At 47.2% G+C, this 24,211-nt stretch overlaps 1 protein-coding gene across 1 annotated transcript in view; it reads left to right on the top strand.

Moving 5' to 3' along the window:
* LOC144828412 (uncharacterized) overlaps window positions 1-24,211 on the top strand; it is a 2,343,931-nt gene that overhangs the window by 2,307,463 nt on the left and 12,257 nt on the right. Inside the window, exon 28 of the mRNA XM_078686536.1 lies at window positions 14,646-14,810. Within this exon, the coding sequence (XP_078542662.1) occupies window positions 14,646-14,764 (119 nt within the window). The 3' untranslated portion in view covers window positions 14,765-14,810. The remainder of the gene's footprint in view (window positions 1-14,645; window positions 14,811-24,211) is intronic.

Raw genomic sequence — 24,211 nt, 5'->3', positions numbered from 1 at the left:
GGCAGCTGTAAAGAAAATAACAATGTAATTACTAAGCATGTTTGGAACAGTATTCAGTTTAGAAACAACCCAAAGCTGAAGGAGAAAGAAAATTGTAGTGTAAGAGTTTTAAAGGAAAAACACCTTCACCTTGGTGTCAAGCTCACTCTCATTATGTGTACCGGTGCTTGAGAAAAAGCCTATGATCCACCACTAGTTGTGACCACTGTGTACACTCAAAAAGTGACCCAATTAACTTCAATGTCAAAAACGAAACTCAAAACCGCAAACTGTGCTTTACCAACTAAATGCGATATCCCAAAATGTGCCCTCCTTATTGTGCGTGCTACGTTCCATCGACCACTTAGACCAACATGCATCGTGCTTCTTACTTCTGTATTTAAATCCCAATATCGTTCTTGACGCCAACAACAAAAGGACTAATAAAAAATTAAAAGAAGTTATTAGGTGCACCATAACACCTAAGCCACATCCATAGCTGCCAAGGTTTCAGATTGCTATGTGTGACATTTTCATAATTTCAGTGTAATTATGAGTGACATTTCAAAAACTTTGAGTGACACTTTCTTGCGAGCAAAATCAAGCAATGAAGACGTGGGGAACATATAAATAACAGAAATTACACTCATTTGAACATTGAAAAACGCTAAGAAGAACATCTTAAAACTGTTTCAAAGCACCTGAAATTGAAGGGCACTAATATAGTGCCCTTTTAACCTGATTGTACTGTTAAACAAATGTGTAATCATAATATTAAACATTAAACAAGTTTTTCACAGGCAGTACTTTAGTAACAACAGTTGCAATGCAACAATGATGACAGCGGCTCCAAATCTACCTCACCTCCACCCAAAATGAGTTAGAGTAGTGCGGTAACGCACTAGCTGAAACTACAGTGAGGAGACAGACTGCGTGATTGTAGTTTAAGGGCAGGCATGCAGCTTAGTTAATAAGCATGCTCTAAATAACACCATATTTATTTTCACAAAACATATGTCTTGTACTCTCAAGTGAAACTGCAGACTGGTTCGAAGCATAAAGGCAAGAGTGGACTTTCTTTTCCTCTTTACATTGCATCAAAAATGACTCAATACTTTATGACCCGTGTATTTTTAACATTTTCATGAAAGGAGTACCTTGTGTAAAGAGTACTACTCTTAGATTTAAAGGTGCAAATTTCGTGGCCAGTGGTCAAATGAAGTGGGCGTGTGTTTTAGCACTCTGCTCCTGACTCCCAGATTCAGCATCTCCACAGTGCGCTCCAAACGTCAAAACTGAGGGGTAAAGCTCAAATGAATACCACACATGCGGATTTGTGAAGGATTGCCCACAGTTTTTCTGCAGCTGTGAAGATAAGCCCTGGAGTATTCCAGAACTTGGTACGGCAGCTGACATTTTGGGCAGGCCACGGGTGGACAGAGAGGAGATTGGCCCATATTATGTGGTCACCTAACAGGAGCTTCACTAGAGGGCAGCAGCTGGAGTCAGATGGACCGCCAAACAATGCAGTGTCCAAGTGAGAGGGCCTTGGAGGACACAAGATCTGATTGATCTCATGAATGCTCACCAGCCAAAAAAGTTCATTTTGAGCATAGCAAGTCAGTGCAGCTAGGAGATGATTACTCTCAGTTCAGGCACTTACTTCTGCAAGGCAAGCCTCATCACGTTTACAGGTGGGCCCGTGGTAGCTGGCCCGCTAGGACTGGAGGAGACTACCGTGATAACCAACACAGCATGATTCTGGCACACAATCTGCCTCACAGGACTATGATGACAGGACTCTGCTGCTGAACCAATCTGACGGCCCGGGCTGGCGTGGTTCACATTCAGCAGCCTGGCCGCTGACGCCGCTGGGGTTGGGTCTATGAGATCAATACCGCCGTGATGGTGGTGCGTGCGACTTGCTTAGCCATTGTGCCCACAGGGGGTTCAGCAGCCGCGGCGGACCGTGACTGAGCCGCATGGCACGGGGTCACGGGCGCACAGCCGTGCAGAACTGTGTGCAGTCTCCCCGCAGTGCCTGATCATCATGCGGCGCTTCTGATCATGCCACCGCCATGCGGCCATGATGCTGCCTGTGCTGACTGACCCTGAGTGACTTTCTGTCAGCAGGTGAGGTCGATCATGCTGTGCCGGCTAAGGGTGGGCGTCCGAATCGGCTACGCCCACGGAGTAGGCGTAGTGTTGCCTTCTACGCATTTTGCGTAGACAGCGTAGCCGGCAACACTACGCCCACTCCGTGAGCGTAGCCGAGTCGGCCGCCACCCGCCTCCCTCCCGCCCTCCACTAGATACTTTATTTAAACATTTGCACGGATTAAAACAAGTTAAAAGCACTTACCTTGTCCGGGGCTCGTCCGGGTCTTCATCTTTGAATAGCGTCCTTTGCCTGGATACCAATGCGCATGCGCGGGCGGCCGCGCATGCGCATTTCTCGGGAGAAATGCGCATGCGCGGCCGCCCGCGCATGCGCATTGGTATCCAGGCAAAGGACGCTATTCAAAGATGAAGACCCGGACGAGCCCCGGACAAGGTAAGTGCTTTTAACTTGTTTTAATCCGTGTAAATGCTTAAATAAAGTATGTAGGGGAGAGCGGGAGGGAGGTGCGTAGTGGGGCTACGCGGAGTGCGGGAGTGGGCGTAGCTTCTCGCCCTCTCCGCGTAGCTCCGCGGAGCCCCACTACGCCCCACTACGCCCAGGGTTAGCTGTTGATCCAACAACATGCCAGGGCCGAGTCTTAATATAGATTATTGCCCCTCCTGCACAGGCAGCAGCGCACTTGACTCAGACAGTCTCAGAAGTAAGACTGACTGAGGGACGCCGCGCGGACCGGATGACACAGCTGCAACTCCTCCAGTCGAGTCCCTGGCCCGCCGCGCTTCTGGTCACCGACCTCACTTCCTGTTCCAGGAGGATGTGAGGCTGGAATTTCAGGCAGCAGGGTAGATTGTCAGTAACATTGTTTCTGATGGATACTTCTGCCTGTGGATTCCTTACCTTTTTTAATACCCCCTGCGCCAGCATTCCGCTGGATATTCTTTCCTAGCTCTCCCCACGCTGATGAGGACGTTACAATGGACCCGCTCCGCACCCAGCACCTCGTGCCATCATTGGAGCCACAAAAGGACCTCGTCGACGTGCTGATGTCAGTTCCCTTTTTTCTGCGCCGTCGACGCTAATGATTTTTCTAGGGCTCTCCATTTTCATCAAGAAAAACTTTGTATCTCTTTTGTTTTCAGAATGGCTACTTCTAGGAAAACAGGTTTCAAGCCTTGTAGAGAGTGTGGCGGGCATATGTCCATTACTGACCCGCACGATGACTGCCTTTGATGCCTTTCTTCGGACCATGACGTCGAGGAGTACCGAAGTTGCAGAAAAATTAATCCGAAGGTTATCAAGGAACATGAGGCCAAGAGTTTATGGCCAAAGACAAAAAGGAGAAGAGAGGTAGGAAAAGGGCAAAGTCTTCGTCTTCACACACTTCGAGGTTGAAAAAGCACAAGAAGTCCAAGAGAAGACATTCCTCGCATCGTCATTCTTCGAAGACAATGGTTTCAAGGTTGAGGTCGCCGGCGCCAGCTGAACAACCTCGAAGGAAGGACTTAATTTCTCCATATCCTTCACCTCAGGCGACGCCAGTACCTTCTCCGACACCAGTGTCACTAGCTTCGGATGCCTCTTCACAACATGAAGATTCTCCGGCTCCAGCAACGGCACCGGCGCCTGGTGAGCCCTCTCCAGTCCGTGAGCCTTCACCTGTGCGGGCGCCGGCTCCACAGGCTCCTGTTCCGCCTCAGGTGACTCCCCTTCAGGAAGGTAGAGTTCCTTATCCTCCTCTGGGACTGATTCTTCACGTTTTCTAAATGCAATGTTTGGCATGTTTGCCTGAGCCTCGACTCCATCCGGCGTGCCTTCCGGCCTCGTGGGTTCTTTTGCTTTCAACCTGGGTGTTCCTCAGTTCTATCCCCAGGCTCCTTTCATGCCATTCATGCCGTCGACTCCGGCTTGGCATTTCCCTGCGCCGATATCTTCTACTCTGGCTCCTTGGACTCCTTCAGCAGCTGAGTCGGCGCCGCCTCGAGTTTAATCGACGTCTAGGTTCAAAGCCGAGGTTCCTCCGTTGACGCCGTCTCCGGCGCCGCGTATGGCTCCACCGACGCCTTTGCCAAGACAGCGCTCCAAGAGAGAGGCATAGAGGTTAATCCAGGAGGAGTATTTACAAGATCAGGAGGAAGGTGAAATTGTGGATTCTCTGGATGAATTTGAAGGCCTTCAGGAAGTTAGTGGCCTTGATACTTCCCCTGAGTATAACTTGCCATCTGCAAGTGGAGGTGTTGTTCAAGACATTGCACCATACCATGTGGTGATAAGGAATGCAGCTGATTTGTTGTGCCTTAAACTTCCCTCAGCGGAGATAAAGTCAAACATCCTAACAGAAGTTTTAAATAATCCATCTTCAACTTCTGAGCCATTGCTTCCTTTTACAGAGGCATTAACAGATCCAATTTTGGAGGTTTGGCAGAAGCCTTTATCAGCTCCGGCTGTATCTCGATCTATCTAAAGGAGGTACAGACCTGCTCCTGGTGATCCGGGGTGCTTGTCATCTCACCTGACGCCAGAGAGTTTAGTTGTCCCAACTTCTTGTTCAAAGCAGTCTTCTGGTGCATTCCCTATCATTTTAGGTAATAGGGATTCATAGAAAATGGAGCAAGCTGGGAAAAGGTGTTCTCCTCTTCCAGTATGGCTCTAAAATCTACGAATGCAACTTGCCTTCTAGGAAGATATATCCATGCATTAATGGACTCTGTTGTTCAATTGGCTCCGAAGTTACCCGAGTAGGATTGTGCCAACTTTTTGGAAGTCCTTTTAGATTCACAGGCTGCAGCACGTCAGGTGATTCAATCAGGCATGGACACTGCTGACTCCGTTACTCGTGGGATGGGGTCTTCTGTGGCAACAAGGAGACAGGCTTGGCTCAGGTCTTTGGGCTTTTCAGCTGATGTTCAGGCGACTTTGCTGGATCTGCCTTGTGATGGCTCAAAGCTCTTTGGTTCGAAGGCAGGCTCAGCCTTAGAGCATTTTATTGACAGCAGGACTACTGCAAGATCTCTAGGCCTTCAAGTGCAGTCTCGAGAATATGGCTACAAAAGATATTGTGGCTTTGGAAGATCTGCATCTTTTTGTGGCCGCCAGCAATCTCAGCAGAATCCCTTGTACAAATCGTACATGGGGAAAAATAAAAGAGGCCTCAGCAGAGCAAATTGTCAGCCATCCTCTTCCTCCTCCTCTACCTCCCCTCCCACCACTGTTGGTACAGTAGGAAAGCAGTTCTAGATCCCCATCTTAGAACATGTTGGTCCGGTTGGAGGTTGGGTGTCCCACTTTCTTCAAGATTGGAGACTGATCACTTCCGATTGTTGGGTCTTGAATCTTGTAGAGAATGGGTACACCCTCCCCTTTTTGGAGTTTCCTCCTCCTTACCCTCCTCGCCTGGGTGGGTATTCAGAGGACCATTTACTGCTTTTACAGCAGGAGGTTCTTACTTTGCTGCAAAAAGGTGCGATAGAGGTGGTTCTGGAGCAGGAAAGGGGTCAGGGTTGCTACTCCCGGTATTTCCTGATCCCCAAAAAGGACGGTCGTTTGAGACCTATCTTGGACCTCAGGATTATGAACCTTTACCTCAGGCAGGAGAAGTTCAAAATGTTGACCTTGGCTCAGGTTCTTCTTGCGCTGCAACATGAAGAATGGATGGTGTCCATCGATTTGCGTATTTTCATCCTCCCATCCTGAAGTCGCATCGGAAATATCTCAGGTTCATGGTGGGATCGCAACACTATCAGTTTGCAGTCCTCTCGTTCGGTCTTACTTCCACCCCTCGAGTCTTTACAAAGGTGATGGCAGTGGTAGCGGCTCATCTCAGAAGGTATGGGGTGCCTGTTTTCCCCTACCCAGACGAATGGCTGCTCAAAGCGGAGTCTCCAGCGTTTGTTTTGTGGCACTTGTAAGTGACAACTCATCTGTTGTTCAATTTGGGTTTTTCAATAAATGTACCCAAGTCTCACCTGGTGCATTCTCAGCGCAGCCTGTTCATAGGGGCAATACTGGACACTCCCGCCTCCACAGAAGATTCTCGACATACAGGAGTTGATTCCTTTGTTTCACGATGAAGCTGTTGTTCCAGTCCTGAAGGTTCTTCGCCTGCTCGGTCTGTTCGCTTCCTGCATTCTGTTGGTCAACCATGCATGCTAGCACATGAGGGCACTCGAGTGGTGCCTCCGCAGGCAGTGGTATCAGTGCAACGGAGATCTCGGGAAGAAGATCAGAATCTCCAGAGACGCTGCAGCGGGGCTGTCTTGGTGGAGTGTGCAGGGCAACCTGTCACAATGAAAGCCCTTTCAGTTTCCTCCACCGGTGGCCACAGTGATCACGAATGCCTCCACTCTAGGGTCGGGTGCTCATCTGGGGGATCTGGAGGTCAAAGGTCTTTGGTCTCCAGAGGAAAGGTTGCTTCATATCAACATGTTAGAATTGCAGGCGATACGTTTGGCACTGAATGCCTTCCTTCCTTCCCTTTGCGGTCAGTCGGTTCAGATCCTAACAGACATCACTACTGCGATGTGGTACATCAATAAACAGGGAGGCGTAGGGTCGTATCGTCTCTGCCGAGAGGCTCTGCGACTCTGGTCCTGGGCTCATGGCCAACGGATTTGTGTTTGCAAATCATCTTGCCAGTGTGTTAAATGTTCGTGCGGACAGTCTCAGTCGACGTTACTCGGCTTCATCCGGAGGTGGACCATCGCATCTTTCAGATGTGAGGGTCTCCACGGTTGGACCTGTTTGCTACTCAGGAGAACACGCACTGCCCGTTGTTTTGCAATCTCCAGTGTCCGATGTAGGGAGCATTGTGGGATGCGTTTCAGATAGATTGGAGCTCTCACCTCCTTTACGCGTTTCCTCCCATACCCTTGATACCTTGGGTTCTTAGGAAGGTTCGCCAAGACCGAGCCCAAATTATATTGATTGCCCCGGATTGGGCAAGAAGGGTGTGGTACACCGACCTACTTCACCTCTCATCACATTCTCCGCCCCGTCTCCTTCTAGTGCAGACCTCCTCTCACAGTCGCAGGGGCAGGTTCTACACCCCCACCTCCAGAGCCTGCACCTTCATGCCTGGAGATTGAACAGGGCAACCTGAGTTCTTTCTCTCTCCTGCCAGATATAGTGGATGTTATTTTATCATCCAGGCGACACTCCACTAAATCTGTTTATTCTTCACATTGGTCCAGATTTGTAAAGTGGTACGGAGAGAGAGACATCGATCCTTTTAAGGCAGATTTGTCCAACATTTTGGAGTTCTCACTTTCTTTGACACAGCAAGGTTGTGCTGTAGCTACTGTCAAAGGCTATTTCAGCCTTTATATGTTTGCCGGATCTGGTATCTTTATTTAAGTCCCCCATTGTCATAAGGTTCATTAAGGGCCTTACAAATATGTTTCCTCCCACTCCTTTCATTATGCCACAGTGGGATTTTAATCTAGTCCTTACCTTTTTAATGGGTTCTCCATTTGAGCCTCTTTAGTCTTCCCCATTGAGGGTTTTCTTGATTGCCATTACCTCGGCTATCTTTATTGATTATGCTATTGTGATTTGACATAGGTATATAATATATTTGAGATGTCATGTATGTATTTAAAAATGTGTCGGTCCTCCCGGTTGCCTCAGTGGAATGGAAAAAATGGGTGGAACTGACGTCAGCACACCGACGAGGTCCTTTTGTGCTCCAATGACGTCATGCGGTGCCGCCTGCGGAGCCGGTCCATTGTGACGTCCTCATCGGCGTGGGAGAGCTAAGAAAAAATTTACTGTGGAATGCTGGTGCAGGGGTATTCAGAAGGTGAGGAATTCACAGGGATATATTGTATCCACCAGAAAAAGTGTTACTGAAGGTAAGTAACTTGTTCAGCAAGCACTGAGTCTGAGAGAGGCAGGGCAGATCTTTAACTGTTGAGCTGCTGCTGCCGGCATCAAGTGAAGTCTGCTGCAGCCCACGGCTCACACACGGCTGTCAGCACCGGCACGCACTAGTACCTGGCATTAAGTGGGCAGCCATGCGGTCAGGGGCAAAAACGTGTGACAATGCATTTCAGTACAGTGATGGGCATCACCACACTGAAATGCATTAGCATCACACCTGATGTGTGATACTTGGCAGGCCTGCACATCTATTCCAGGCACGCTGAACGTGTGAGTACTCATGTCAGTAGTTAGATCCAGAGGTGTGAACTCTTCTTTTCTGTTTGTCACCCCTCGTTGCTGCTATGAATCAATCATTCCTGTGAAGAACAAGATTGAAATAATGTTCCTTCTGGTCTGCATAAGGTCAGAGACCTGCAATCAGCACTTAACCCCGATTACCTCCGACAGAACGTCCGTCTTCACAACGCAATCCAACTTACTGCGCATAAAAACAATGTACTCCTGAACTCGCAAATCCTGCTTAAATGTCCCGGAAGTTTGGCATGTGTTAAAATTGACGCTCGAAAAAAGACTAATACACGAAAAAAGACTGTCTCAAGGCGAATCGAACCACTGTTAACCTTCTCCTTACCAACTTGTCATGAATTCTTCAAACCTGAATAAATTCACTAATTTACTGACGAGACTCAAAACCCAACTTCAAATAAAAAAAAATTAAATTGATAAAAAGTAATGGGAAAAACACGTAGTGCTCATGATAACGTACAAAGAAGCAGTGTTACATAAAAGCAAGATTGCATAATATTGGGCACTAATAATAGTGCCCACTGTTGCACAATTTCTTTGGCTTTTTCATACAGTGTCTCAACTCATTTGTTTGCAGAAAAACAAGAACCTGAACATGACAGGGGGCATGGCCTGACGCCGATGGAGTGAGCAGCTCATCTCGGAGCTCCTCGAGGCGACTCCTATCCAGCGACTTCCTGACCCCCCCCCCACAGAGCTGTGGAGGCTTCAATTAGTGGCTGATCACTGCTGAAGAGGGAACGAGTGACCACAAGGTGCTTATCTCTCTCTGTAGGCCTGAAGTCATCCCAGCAAATAGACTAGATCGTCGCCCCGGGTCTCAAGATGGCAGAGCCCGGGAGACCCTACAGTCTGATGGCGGGAGACAGGGTACTAAGGAGAGCAAAGGCGGGACTAGAGTAAGGCCCCACACTGACCTGATCCAATGGTGCAGCGCAGTGCCGGGGCGGAGAGGCTATCTGGACAGACTTCATCTCAGCGCAAGAGGGGAGGTGAACTGCGGAACTGAGCCTGCCTGGCCAAACAGTGCAACGCTACTTCCGAGGCAGGTGACCAGGAGAGGTCGTCTGGGCTGGCCTTGGCCTAATGAAGATTGAGCGCCACAACAGATAAGAGCCCTGGGCTGCTGCTGCCCGAACCGATATGCCTACGGACTTGTGAATGCCAGAGGAGTGGCTCACGGCCTGCAGTCGACGACCGGGGTCATGCACTGGTGCCAGATAATTCTCGGTGCCCGGACCCAAGAACAAGCGAGGATCGGAAGCCAGTGCCAGTCCTACTCTAGAGATCTGACCACGCACTGCTGGCCCTCGAGTAGGTAGGAGCACAGGGAGCCGACCACGAGGGGCAGCTTGCAGTGCACTGGCTGATTGCAGTGTGAGGAGGGGAGATCCCTGCCTTGACAGAAGACCCAAGACTGCAACACCCAGAGGAGGCCCTACTTGCACTGTCCCCAGCAGGGAACGAGAATGGTATAATTGAGGAACTGCGAGCGGGGCCCCCGCCTGTACGAGGAGGAAAATAGAGCCTTCCGGATCTGCACAACTGGACGAGGCCGGTGCTCAGCTGCTGACCTTGGGGAGGGGAACTGTGCTGTTGACTACCTACAGAACCAGGCACCCATCTAGCTAGGTGACTGGAGATGGACTGATCCAGAAACTGGGGGGTTGGCAGAGCTGCACCTCCACCGCCATGGATGGGCCGCTATCAAACTCAATACTAATTAAAGGAGCAGGAATATACCCTCCTGCGTGGGAACAGAACTGGTGTTTGACCAAGAGCAGGCCTACCCTGATGTACTGAACTACCCGGCTGGGGAGTGCGTAGCCTACCTTACTGTTGCCCTGAAAGAGGGGCAGATCGGAGACCTGGGCTACCCCTGATCTGTGGGAGTCAGAGAACAGGAGAGAAAAGTGAACAAGGTGAAATGTCTTTCTTGCCAGCTAAGAGGTCACGGGGTAGCCCTGTGCTATAAAAGTAACAGACAGCTCTTCGGGCTCCACAATTGACTGGCAATTACAAGAGCAGACCTGAAGAAGATCTGGTGGGCGGCACGAGTAGTGGTGGCAAACAGCATAGCACATGGGAAGCAGAGTAGGCCCTACCTCAAAGCGCCTGGCACCCTGTGTTGCCTATAAAAAAAAAACCTTACTACTACATGTCTAGCCTCTAGGATACTGGGCAGACCTAGCCCCTAGGAAGTATTAGCAGACTATGGGACAAGCGCTCGATGTGACAGACTCCAACCAGAGTACTTACCGGAAGCTGAACCCTCAGAAACAATGGGCAAGCCCTCCAAATAAAAAGACGTAGACCAATCTGAGACAGCGACTCTTGCGACATTAGAAAGAACAACGCCAACAGCCCCGGAGGGCATTGCACCCATTCTTCAAGATATACTTTAGGCTATCACGGTCTCCAGAGAGGCCCTGGAACTCAAAATTGATACAGTCGGCACAGATCTCAACCTGCTGAAAGATGACCATAGAGAGCTGGCGGAGAAGGTGACCAGCAACAAGCGCGCATTAGTGGATCTCTCCCAAGCTATGTCCACAATAACAAAGCACCTGCAGGCTACAGAGGCTAAGGTGCGGACACTTGAGACAAACGCAGAAGATGCCAAAAACTGCTCCTGCAGAAATAACATTCGGATCACAGGCCTCCCGGAGACAATTGAAGGAGAAATTGCAGTGCAATACCTGGTGCAGTGGTTGCGCACCATTGCGGCCTCCGAGGCACTCTCGGCTTTCTTCGCCCCATGATTGCATGGCTCCTGCATTATAGGGAGCGGCACGCCATCCTAGCAATGGAACCTAAGAAAGGGGAGCTGAAGGTATCTAATGTAACGGTGAAGGTCTTCCTGGACTTCTCAAAGGAGGTCCAATGGCAGAGGGCATCCTACCAGGAGGTTAAAAAGAAATTGCAACAGATGGATCTACAGTGCTCCACGCATTTCCGGGCAAAGCTGGGAGTGGTGTCTACAGACGGGGTGCGGTTCTTTCTGAAGGGTGGAACTGGCTAGAATTCCAGGGTGAACCTAGACTCAGCATGGATGATCCAGCACGGTAGCGCCCGCACAGGAATCTCAGACATGCACGTTACCGGCAGCAAGTAACACTCCCGTCTCAGGCTGAGGCTCGACTGGGACGGCAAAGAGCGATGGAAGTAGTAGCCCAATTAAGCAGGGGACAGCCATGGCAGGATACATCAGAGCAGGACTCTGATTCTGGACCAGAATCTCATACCTCTAGGACATCAAGATTGGAGATGCCTAAGATCATACCACGCACGGCAGATGATATAATCTAAATCATGTATCCTCCTGCAGGCTTATTGAGCTGATCTGCAGCCCAGGACGCTACTGCCCTTCCATTCACAGCGTCTGGGATGATATTTGAATAAGTACTTTAAGGGAAGTCTCATCAGTAATTCCTAATTATGCTGGATCGGGGCTTTTTTCTGAATGTTACTGAACACTAATATGGTTTGGGCGAGTGGCCTGTTGCTGCTGGCCCTGGGTACGGAGAGTTGGGGCTCTTTGCTAATGCCATTACAGTTGGGGTTTAGTGAGTCACACATAAGATACACATGAAGCAGGTAGGGACACAATGGAAGGGGTAAGCAGGATCACAACTATAGAGTGAGGGGGGCTTTACTTCATACAGACACCACGCATGCCTAATGACCTAAGATATAAATGTATGCCATGGAACGTCAGGGGAATGCATACCATGGTGAAAAGCTACTTTGGGGCATAATTACAATTACTGCCGCATCCCTGCAAATCAGCAGGGATGCGCCAGTTATTGTGTGCCACAGCTCCGCCATCATGGATGCGCCGCATTTACAATGCGGCGCACCATGGTGCAAAAACGGCACAGATGCATCACGCATCTGTGCCGTAAAAGTGACGCATTGCTGGAGTTGCGTCGCAAGCGCGACGCAGCTCCAGCAATGCTCTGGGGGCCCTATCTAGTTAATGCTGCGTCAATCCTTACGCCTGCTTCAGGCAGGCGCAGGGTTTTGACGCAGCATGGGCTCAAAAGTGACTGAGTGAAATCTTGTAGATTTCACTCAGCCACTTTTAGGAGGCGTTCCTGCGCCGGAACGCCCCCCCCTGCATAGGAACGCCTACATGTGGCGCAGGGCATTACAACGTGATGCATCTCCCAGATGCGTCACGTTGTAAGTACCCCCGCACCATGGAGCAGGATTTGCGCCACTGCTGCGTCACAAAAGTGATGCAACGGCGGTGTAAATGAGGCGCAAGGGGCTTGTAAATCTGCCCCTTTGTGTTTATTTACCTACGTAGAAGGGGAACACATATCGTGCTCCTGCAAGAGATGCACCACACCACTAAAAAGGCCAGGCACTGACAAAATGATGGCAAGGCCAAGCGTACTTTAATGCATATGCCAGAGGAACACTTATAGGGATAAAAGCAGGGGTCCCATTCCAACTCACAGATACCATGATCTATACTGAGGGTAGGTATGTGGCCATAAAAGGATGATTAGATGGCATCAAGATAACACTGGTGAGCATATATGATCCCAATACAGACAAGTGTACCTTTTTTGACCATCTGTCTTGGCGCCTAGCTCCATGCCTAACAACATCAACACTCATAAGGGGCGATTTTAATTGCGTCTTTAACACCATACTGGATTGCTCTCACACCGCTGAGGGACTCCCAGACGACCCACATGGCTAAAGTATTTTCTGACTGGCAGCCGCAATGGGGCCTGGCAGACTCCTGGAGAAGCCTGCATCAGCTGGGATGAGATTACTCCATTCTTTAAAGTCTTTGTGACTTACCCGTCCGCTTAGACGTATTTCTCTCTACCCCTGATGTCCATAACTTAACTAAAGAGATTGAATACATGTCCCTCACCATTTCGAACTAAGGGGAAGGTTTCGCTAGAGGTGGAGAGGCGGAGGGTGCTTTTGTGGGCTATGGCAGGGCCTCCTCCTGGGTGGTAGGGGCAGTCCTTCCACTCGATCTTGTAGCCGTCTGGGATGGCGGTGTTGATGTCGGGGCGGAGGCGGCATTGGTCCAGGTCTCTGTGAAGAAGATGACGTCTGGCGAGAGAGAGTCGAGTAGGTTCCAGATTTCCTCTGTGTGTTTGTATACGGAGCGCACTTTGAGGAGGTTGCAGCTGAGGGTGTCGTTGGTGATGTTGAGGGTTGGGTGGTTGTGGTGGTGAAGGTCCGGTGGCAGGAGAACAGGCTGTGGGTCGTGTTTGGTGAGGCCTGTTGGCAGTCTGTGTGTCTTTCTGTCCTAACTTTGTCCACAGTTCCTCCTGTGGGAATCATATTGCTTGGTTATCTTTTTTAAGGTAAGGAGTCTGCTGCTAGTTTTCTTTATCAGATAGACAAGTTACTTACCTTCTGTAACACCGTATCTGTTATAGACATAATCTAGCTGTAGATTCCTTACGGACTCACCCATCCTCACTGCACTGAAGACAGGGTTTCCAGGTCACAGCTGATCCTTTCCCGGACCCTAGTTCTATAAACACCACTGTCAGTGCATTTTCTAGGTCTGTGTTTCTGGCGTGGAAAGTTGTGAAAAGTAACTGACTTCAGCGCACCTAGAGGTCGCCTATGTAAGTCATGCAGATGTCACTTCTGGCTCTTACGAATCTTACGAATCCGATGTCACATGAAGCCGATCAAAGCCATCTACAGGCGCAAAAGTCTCAGAATTCAGTCTGATGCCAGGGCTATTCTAATGTAAGGAATCTGTGGCTTGATTACGTCTCTACCACATAAGGCGTTACTGAAGGTAAGTAACTTGTCCATTAGTGTCACATGTACTTACAGGCCTTTCTGAAGTAAGGAAAAGATGCTACACTACATGCGACTTTCGAAGAAGTGCTCTGGGGTCCTGCATCTGGGTGGGATTATTTAGTGCTCATGATTTCAGTGGGGATTTCCTGAAGAGAACTAGGATTACAGGTAAGAAACCATTCATTTCATGTCCTGTAAGTGAGAAATAATGTCTGATTGGCCATGCACTGTATGGGAAAGTTGTAGGGGGAGAAAGAGGAGCACTGACATGTTGGTCACAACCATGGGTAATACACTTTTGCATTTCTAGGTCGATACTTGCTCTAGTCACAACATTGAGGAACCACGAAATGGCTCCAAACAATGCACACATTGGCTTAAACCATGGTAGGAAGACAGGCTTGGGAGTAGCGAGTGGGCATTTACTGGAGGGTGCATTTTCAGGTGTCTGGCTGTCCATCAAGAAATGTGTATGTCCGTTAGTGCTTGGAATGCAAATGCCAATATATGTTATATAACATTGTGAAACTACCTTCAGAACATCCTTTCTTTTTATTTTGATTTCTAAGGTGTTGTAGCTACTGCCCGTTGTGTTAAGACCTGTACAGCCCAATATGGTCCTGTTGTGTACACTTTATGCTGCACTACCTCCCTGTGTAACAAACCTTCAAAGCTATCCATCAAATAAACCGCACAGGAGTCTGCGCCCACCTGCTCAGAGCGGGACATTTAAGGTAAGCAAATGGTTGGCCAATCTCACATTTGAATGAAGGGCTAAGTAACATGTTTGCCTGGTAATTATTTCTGTGACAATGTGATTAGGATTATCAAGAATATGAGAACTAGATCGGGAAGAACGATTGGAAAAGTATATATGTGAGGTGGGTGGATCAAATGTTGTGATGGTCTATGTGGTAGGTATGGGATTACTCAGTCAATTAAACTGGATTCTGGTTCCTCATTTGATATACCTTTCTGTTTCCCCGGTCAAAGAGCGTTGACAGTAGTAGAGCTCTTTACATAGAAATCCAAGTGAGTTTAATATTTTGCTACTAAGAAACATGTGTATATTTTGTGAGACCTATCAGAGCAACAATTTTACTGTTGTGTAGGGTAATCTTGCAACATTACAAGTCTGTTTGTCGTATTGCAAAATAGATATATTTTTCTGAAAGATGCTTTTTTACCTTGAAAATCTTCCCATACCCCAGACTGGATTAAAAAACTATTGTAATAATTTCTACTTTTTCCGCTCTATGGATTTCTATTGATTTTTGTTAGTGTGTAATGATTTTGCTTCATAAGAGAACAGGAATCAATCCATGCAGTGGGTGTTGAAAACAAATGTCTGTGAAGGGCCTGCATGATTTCTAATCACGGTGCCTTAAGTCAAAGCATAGCTTCAGGTCCTGGTACAGATGTTTCCAAATGCAACCAAAGGCCATCAGGCAACAAGAAGCTAAGCTCTGCAGAATTCAGGAAGCAAGGCAGTTCTCAATTGAGGTCCCCTCCATTACACCATAAAGTAGATAAAACTGAAATCCAGTTGCAAAAGAAGCATAAGAAGCACACCTGAATCTCATCAATATCCAGATGGCCAGACTCTTCAGCGGTACAGGTTCCAGATCAGAAATTATCCTCAGAAAGACTTTATCCTGTATTCAAGATACACTTATATCACAAAAGCTATGTGTCACGCAGACTAGGCTTACCTCCTCTTCGTATGCCTAGGCAGCACTACTTCTGTAGAATGGAGAACATTTTTGAATCAGATTCAGACTCCATTAACGACCTACACCATGTTCTACATGATGAGGATGACAATGAAGAGGCAGATAATTTGCTCCCTCCTCACTATGCACATCTCTTCCTTTATCTAGACCTGCAAAATGCCAGTGGCTTGGATTTCTCCAGAGACCTTTAAAGGAAAGGGCCTCTTTTGCGGTAGTGTTTGGCAGGGCTACAGAAGTCCTGGAATCACCACTTTCTGATGAGGTGAATAAGGCTTACCTTCTTACTAAGATTTTGCAATCTGGGCCGTTTACTTCTGAGCCCTTGTTGCTTTTCGGTGAATCGCTGACTAACCCATCCTTGAAGCTTGGTTGAAACCATTCTTGGATCCAACAGCGAGTCTTCACATTGCAAGTTCTCAGAGACCGTTACAAGTTAACCCTAAGTTTCTGGCAACTCCTCAGGATAAGTGTTCTGCCAGCTTGGGATTGTGTTCCTTAAATCCAGTTTGCTTCCTGGGTTGTTACACACACATGCCCTTTGGGATAGGGTTCAGAGGAGTTTCCAAGCCGACCAGAGGATATTTGCAATGCACTTGTTCACACTGTACAAAATAGCAAAATGGGGGCAAAGTGTGTTCTGCCTTCTGGATTGGACACTACAGATTCTGTTGCCCAAACAATGGGCACTGGTTTAATTATCTGGATACATGCTTGGATTGGCTCCACTGGCTTCTCTGGGGATGTGCAGGTCTCTTTGATGGACATACGCGTTGATGGATCACAGCTTTGTGGTGTGACAGCTAATGCAGCCTTACAGAGGTTTTCAGTCAGTAAAGCTATTACCTATTCACTGAGGTTACTTTCTCCCACTTGCCAGTTCTATTAGCCGTACAGAAAATTCTGAGGATATTCATGAGGTCTTGCATATTTCCAGCGACAATTCTCTGAGCCTGTACAGCAACCCATACTGCCGTTTCATGGTGGCAGGAGCAAGGGTAATGTTTAAGGGTGAAGTCAACAGTAACAGCACTCTTCAGCCTCCTGATCTTCAGCCACCGCTGTTGATTCTCTATAGTTCACCTTTAAGCCATCTGTCAAAGCCAGTAGGCGTCATACTCTAGCACTGCATGAACTCCAGCACTGCTTGCATGAAGCACCGACTGGTTCTTCATCATGTCATTCAGATTTTCTAGTTTGGCTATTTTGCCAGTCCTTCTGCTTTTCATGCCATCCCATTTGTGGAAATTCCTTCCCTAGTCACTACTGTGCCTAAAGAAGTGCTGATCCTGTGGAGTAGTGTGGCTCACTGGTTAGAGGCGGCAGGCCCGAGAGCAGAAGTCGGCCCGGGACCAGGGTTCAATTCCCGACGCGGCAGGGTCGTGGACCTTGGTCAGCGGACTCGATAATTCTCGCTTCGGTGCTTACTCTAATCAGGGGTTCCACTCGGCAACTCCGGGCATTAGCTTGCCTAATCTCCACAACGGCCCCACCAATTCCGGGGATGCCTGGCTCCACCTTGGGGACTCCCAGCAAGGGACCATCCCACAGGGAAAGCCAGGACGGGTTCCCCAGAGTTATACAGCGCCAGGAGACCTATGGACGGGTAGCAGTGCGCTTTACTAGCTCAAAAACATTTACATTTACATCCTGCTTTCAGAAGGGGTAATTAAAGTCTTGCTAAAAGAGGCAATCAAACATACAAAGTGGAGAGAGGTCTAGGTTGCTACAGATGGTATTTTCTGGCCACCAATAAAGAAGAGAGGCTGAGATGCATTGTGAACTTCCAGTTATTGGTAGAGTTCCTCTAAAAGGAGACATTTTAACAAATGACACTCAGGTTCTGGTAGCTTTGCCCTATGAGATCTATATTGTGTACCTGGACCTTGATGGTATGTGCTTTCATGTGCCTGTTCTGAAGTATTCCTGGAGGTCCCTCTGATTTGGTAAGGATTCAGACCACTTCCAGTAAACTGTATTGCCGTTCAGCCTTATCAACCTTTCAAAGCTCATGTCACTGGTTGCAACATTTATTTACAGTTTGGGGATAAACATTTTACTTCCCCTCAGCAATTGGCTGCTGAAGATGGGTTCACCTCAGCTAGTTTAAGAAAAACCTACCAGCCTAAGTGCCATTAATATCCACTCTGGAGTTCTTCAACAAGTTCCAAAGTCACCTCTGGCCTGTGCAGAAAATTTCCTTTATCTGTGTCGTTCTAGACGTGTTCATCCTGAAGAACTTTCAGGCCCCACATCCAGACTGGGACATTCAGGTTATGATCCTGAATTTACAGACAAAAGCTGGAGTTCTGCTCTTCATAATTTTGAGGCTTCTTGGGCTCTTGGCATCATGCACCCTTCTCTGCTGTTGCACAGTGTCCATTCGCACATGCTGGCCCTTCAGCTGAACCTGCAGCTGCAGTAGGCCGGCACTCAGCAAACCTTTTGGACAAGATGCAGTGCTGCTCAGGACCATTGATAGAGGATGATGTATAGCAATCTCATGGGGCTAGCTGTTTTCCCTGACCCCTCAAGATCTCACAGTAGTGTCAAATCTGTTAAAGCAGGGTGAACCTCTAATGGCTAGATATGATTTTCATTGTTCTAATCATCTTTGGTGCAGCAAGGTTTTGCTGTGGCCACTGTTAAGGGTTACTTATCGGCCATTTCAATCTTTCTTAATTTACCATTCTTCAAATCATTTGTTGTGATCCTCTTCTTGAGTGGGCTTTCATATATGTTTCCTATGCTCCATTGAGTATGCCACAGTTGGACCATAATTGGGTTCTAATGTCCTTGATGTGTGCTCCTTTTGAGCCTCTTCATAGTTGTTGTCTGAGACTCTTGGCCTTGGAGACCGTGTTTTTCATTGACGTTATTTGCTTATCAAATCAGCAAACTGCTGTCTTTGTCGGTTGAGCCTAATTGTTTTACAATCTTCCGTCAGAAATCGGTATTTAGAACTTGTGTGTCCTGTACCCTGAAAGCGGTGTTCCCTTTGCAGATGGGATAGTGCATCATTCTCACAATGTTTTTCACCACATGCATCTAAAAACGAGGCTAGACAGCACTTATTGGATCCAAGACATGTTTTGATCATTGGTAGGATTAGGAAGTACTGTGTACGTAATCAGTAGTATGTTGGGTTCGCTGGTATGCAGTAGTGAAAAGTAATCCAGAAAAGGACTGTATCCATATGGATTGTCCAAGGCATCATGCTACGCTATACATTGCCTAAGAATTATCTTCCTGACGGGCGTGACACCAATGGAGTACTCCCAGCGGAGTTCTTCCATCTGGCACCTGCTTTTGCCCTCACCCTCTGAGGAGGTTGTGGCAGTATATGACCCCTTGCCCTTACCCCCGGATGTCCAGAAAGATGAGTTTTTTGCTGACCTAGGCCCGCGCTGACAAACAGGCTGGAACCACATAGCAAGATGGCAGCAACCCGTCTCAGTGACTGCTGAAGGACATCCCACGATGCCATAGCAGGTGGAGCAAGGACCAGTGTGACTGCCCCTGTGAAGGCAAGAGGCGCGGTCCAAGATAGCTGATCAATTGGTGGGCCACATGTGAGTAGAAGGGGTAGAAGGGGATCTGCGGAGTGCGGCCGGCATTAGGAGCAGGAGGGTGCGACCTGTCTGTTGGTGTGCGTTCGTCCTCTGGCACCGCTGGTGGGGATTGCACACGCTTGCTGGCTGCCAGAAAGGCCTGGTGCTCACTTTGGCCTACTCGCTGCTGGTGGTACAGCCTGCAGAGTAGACGGGGTGTCACTGTGTGGTGGTTGGCCAAATCCCTGCGGTACCTGGAGGGCCCAGCTCCTGGCAGCTGACTGCTGGGGCGGGGCACATGACCAGCGAGTGCCCTGACATGCTGAGTCCTAGCACCTGAGGTCCGCTATGTGCAAAGGGCACTGAAGGTTATGGGCGTCAGAATGAGATGTGTTGTGCAGCTGCGATCCCCTTGAGCTGCTGGTATGAGATGGGCACCGAATGGACGGCTTGAGAGACGTCATGTTGGGGACTTACTGGGACTGCTCCTTTGTTATTGCATTGCCTAGAGGCAGACACGCTTCAGCCCTGCTATTACATTGACATACAGGAGGCCAGTGGGGTTGATATGTCTCCTGATACAGGAATTAATTCACCACTTGGACCACCAACAGACAAGAGTGCATCATTTGCAGTGGTAGTTTGACAAGGAGCAGTGGTCTTGTAACTTGAGACTGATAATAAGACTAATGTCCTTATGGAAGTCCTACAGCTTGGACCAGCACCTGGTCAAAGCTCTGATATTCACCGATGAACAGGCAGGTGAACCTGGCGATTCTGATGTTCTTACTAAAGAACCTACTCTGGAGAGTCTGGTTGTTCAGGCTTCAGCCAGTAAGGGTAACCCCAATTCATTCCCCACAACTCTTCAGGATAGGGAACCTAAAATAATTGATGTATTATAAGACAAGGGAACCCTAAAGGTAGCTAAGGACCTAGGGTAATAATTTGTTGTATTTAACAGTGGTCCTTGTTAAAGCAAAAAGATATGTAGATAATGAATATAGACCACAATTGGTTCTATATAGTCTACCCAGCCGGATAGACAGTTTAATATAAATCAAAAAGATTTCTTTCGGAGGACAGTTGCAATATCCAGTAGGATACAGTCCTGTATCCAAAGCAATACATACACAGTGTGACAAGGTGAAAGGGTGACAATTTATAGACATCAAAAAAAGAAAAACAAAACGAAATGCAAAACAATTAGGTGAAACAGAAGTGAAACTTGCTCATAAATATACATACTGCGACAAGCTTATTATGAAACCACAGACATAACACATTTAGATACACTTATTTGTTTGTACCCTGTTTTGTATGGTCGACGACGTTTCGATCCCTTTCAAGGGGTAACTGGGATCATCATCAGGACAACAAATACTGTAAGCCTGAGATAACACTATTATATGAAAATCGACAAAAATAAGGAATTGGGAGAAACAAGGGGGAAAAAACAGAAAAGAATTAACAGTCACAACCTGTTGGCTGTTCGGGTTGTCAGTCATACAATTCTGTGACGACAATAATGATGTGAACACCTTAGGGCTTCAATGAAGTAAAAAAGAAAAGCAAGCGTGCATGGTGGTAAGAGGGAGTAGAAACGGGGCGCCTGGTGTGCACTGGAGCATCTTAGCCGGTAAGAGGAGGGGGTCTGCACCTAGTGTAGTGCAGGCAGTGATTAAAACCACACATGCCAATGACCTTGTAGAGAATAATTGCGGAGTACAGCATTAAACAGTGTTCGTGTAAAGTAATAAAGAATGATATATGATGTGCTCGGGAGGACTCGTGAAAGGAAGACTGAACCGCATGTGGTGCTGCTAACAATGACGATGGGCGGTTAGAATATTAAATTACCTAAGAGTATGGAACGAGTTGTCTTGGTGATCCGTGGGTTGAAATTAAACCTTTGCGGTCCCTGGGAAGGCAGGGTTCTAGAGTGAAAACGTGGGAAAACAAATTAAATTATAACTGGAATCCTTCGTGCTACGGAGGGTTGAGAGGTCGAATGAGCATACCTGATGAAGAAAGCAAGGACGAGTCCGGGTGGGGTGCCGATGACCTGTTGGGGGAAGGGAAAGGGTCACAGGGATGTAGCCATAAGAAATTAGGGGAGGAAACATTGCGCAGCGATTTACACCAAGGGACATACCTTGTTGAAGTGATTGCCGTGCGTCGCCCGTTGGTGGGGGGTCAGGAGGCACTCAAATGGTGTCGCGATGTGAACGATTAGGCGTGGCAGATCGGTAAATACTGTTATTCAGCCTTTCTATTGGTCAAATTACCTGGAACACGCTGGCGCCAAGGTACTGGCAGCCGTGAGAGAGGAAGTGCTTATAAGCCCACGCTGTTAAAAAGTGAATGGGAGGGTTGCTAATTAACCGGAAGTACTGAAAGTGACAAGTCAGCGGCCATCTTGCGTGTGGGTCGCCGTTTGGAACAGAAGGGGAGGAAGTTACTAAACAAGGAAGGGAGGATACTAAGCACTCTTTAGGGGAGAGAACGCTAGTAATGAATCAAATTACATAAATGATGCATAATGGACATGAAGCTAGGTATATATACAATCCACAGCCATATGTATTTAAAAGAACCCGGATTACGGTGGAAAGATAGGGTACCACCAGAATAACTGTTGTTGCTAAGGGAGACAGCATTGAATTGTGGCAACTGGAAACATATTACATTACATTTTATGCTGCAACCAAAGCTAGGTGTTTAAACAAATTGAAGGGTGGTGGAGCCATAAAATAGAAGGCTTAAGTAAAAATTGGCATTTAAGTTAGCACGAGGACACTAATAAATGTCAGTCAGCGTTTGTTGTGAAGAATATGACAACAGTGGGAAAATGTGAAATAAGTGCAAGAGAATTACAGTGAGAAGCGCATATTTACAAACCAAACAAACTCCATAATGTAGCGTTGACATGTAGTTCTGGTGAGGATAACCAATAGGGTTTTACAAAAGAGTAGTCCAATCCTCGGTCCTGTTGAGGCCATTTTTCATACTTTGGGTACGCAAGATCCATTTTAGCTCTTCTTTGTTCAATAGGCTTGCAATATCTGCTCCCCCAGGTGGTGGTTTGATCTGATTGGTGATTGTCCATTTGATGTCATTTTCATCATGTTCGTGATCCGAGAAATGATCAACCAACGGTGCGTTTGGCGACTTGCAATGGACACGGCTGCGGTGTTGGCATATCCTGGTCCCTGCTTTCTGAGTTGTTTGACCTATGTAAATATTTTTTGCATGGGCATTGTTTTACATAAATTACATTGCAAGAATTACAATTTGTAAAACTGTTTGATTTGATGTGTACATCATTAAAAGTGAAATCTTGGCCTTCAATAACAAACTCACACACGCTGCAGTTACCACACTTTTTATGTCCCATCATAGGTGTAAGACCCCAGAGCTCAGTTAGTGTGGAAGGTGGTTTGGTAATGTGGAGGGCTGCCCTGACTAGGTGATTTTTTATATTGCGATTTTTTCTGAAAGCAAAAAGGGGGCAATCAATGGTCATGGTTCCTGTATTTAGTATAGTCCAATGTTTCAGGATAGATTTGCATATGGCATTAGATACTGGCGAAAAGGTGGTAACACATACCATACTTTCCCGATCTGTCTTAGGTTTAGGAGTGAGTAGTACTTCTCTTGGACAATACCACGCTCTTTTGCGAGCATTCTTTACCAGTCGCTTGGGGTAACTATGGGCGTGTAGCTTTGTTGAAAGTATGGATGCTTCCTGGAAGTCTTTCTTTTGACAACAATTCCTCCTTAGTCGTAAGAATTGTGAATAAGGGAGGGAGTCACGGAGGTCACGGGGGTGATTGCTGCCCTATTTAAGTAATGTATCTCCTTCTGTAGGTTTGCGATACAATTTGGTGAAAAGTTTGTTATTGTCATGGTAGATGGTAAGATCAAGAAATGCTATGGACGATCTGTTGTATGTAAGTGTGAAGGTGAGCCCCTGGCAGTTGTTATTAAGCCAATGGAGGAACTGGTAGAGACTGTTTTCCATGGAGTGCCAAATTAAAAAAATATCATCAATGTAGCGTTTCCACTTGGAAATGCTTTCAAAAAATGGATTACTCTGGGTGAGTATTCTAGATGTTTCTAGATGGTCCATATACAGAATTGATAGGTTTGGAGCAAAAATTGCGCCCATTGAGGTGCCCTTTACCTGATGATAGAATTCAGTATCAAAATAAAAGAAATTTCTGGTAAGGCATATTTCCAGTAGTTGTAGTATAAAAATAGTGGGGACATTATGTGGACGTGTTCTTCCATTCAGTACCTTTTCAATGACCAACATTGCTTCTACCTGTGGTACATTGGTGTAGAATGATTCTACATCTAATGTACACAAAAAATCAGATTCAATGTCAAAGGGATGGTGTTCTACTAGGTTGATCATGGACATGCTATCCTTTATGTAACATTCAGTGAGTGGAACAAAGTATTTTATGAAGTAGTCCACAAATTGGCCAAGCCACAACCGGAGACTATGGGGTGTCCAGGAGGTGTGGTTTTATTTTTATGGATTTTTGGTAAAGTGTAAATTACTGGAGTGCAAGGGGAATTGGTGTTAAGAAATAGAAATTCCTTTTGGCTGAGGAAACCTTAGTCTTTACCGTCCGAGGTTACTTGGAGGATCAATTCCTGGAGTTCAATAGTGGGGTTGGTGGGGAGCCTGCAATAATGATCTATGTTGGTGAGTTGTCATAGGATTTCACCTTTATGTGCGTCTATTTGCTGTAGGACAAGTCCTCCGCCTTTATCGGCAGACTTGATTACCAGTGAGTGATTGTTTTTTAAAGTAACAATGACTTTTTTCTCCTCGAGTGAGAT

The sequence above is a fragment of the Lissotriton helveticus genome, chromosome 4_1 (genome assembly GCF_964261635.1).
Source record: "Lissotriton helveticus chromosome 4_1, aLisHel1.1, whole genome shotgun sequence".
Classification (NCBI taxonomy): Eukaryota; Metazoa; Chordata; class Amphibia; order Caudata; family Salamandridae; genus Lissotriton; species Lissotriton helveticus.
Note: the sequence above shows the minus strand (reverse complement) of the source record. Positions and strands in the feature narration are given on the sequence as shown.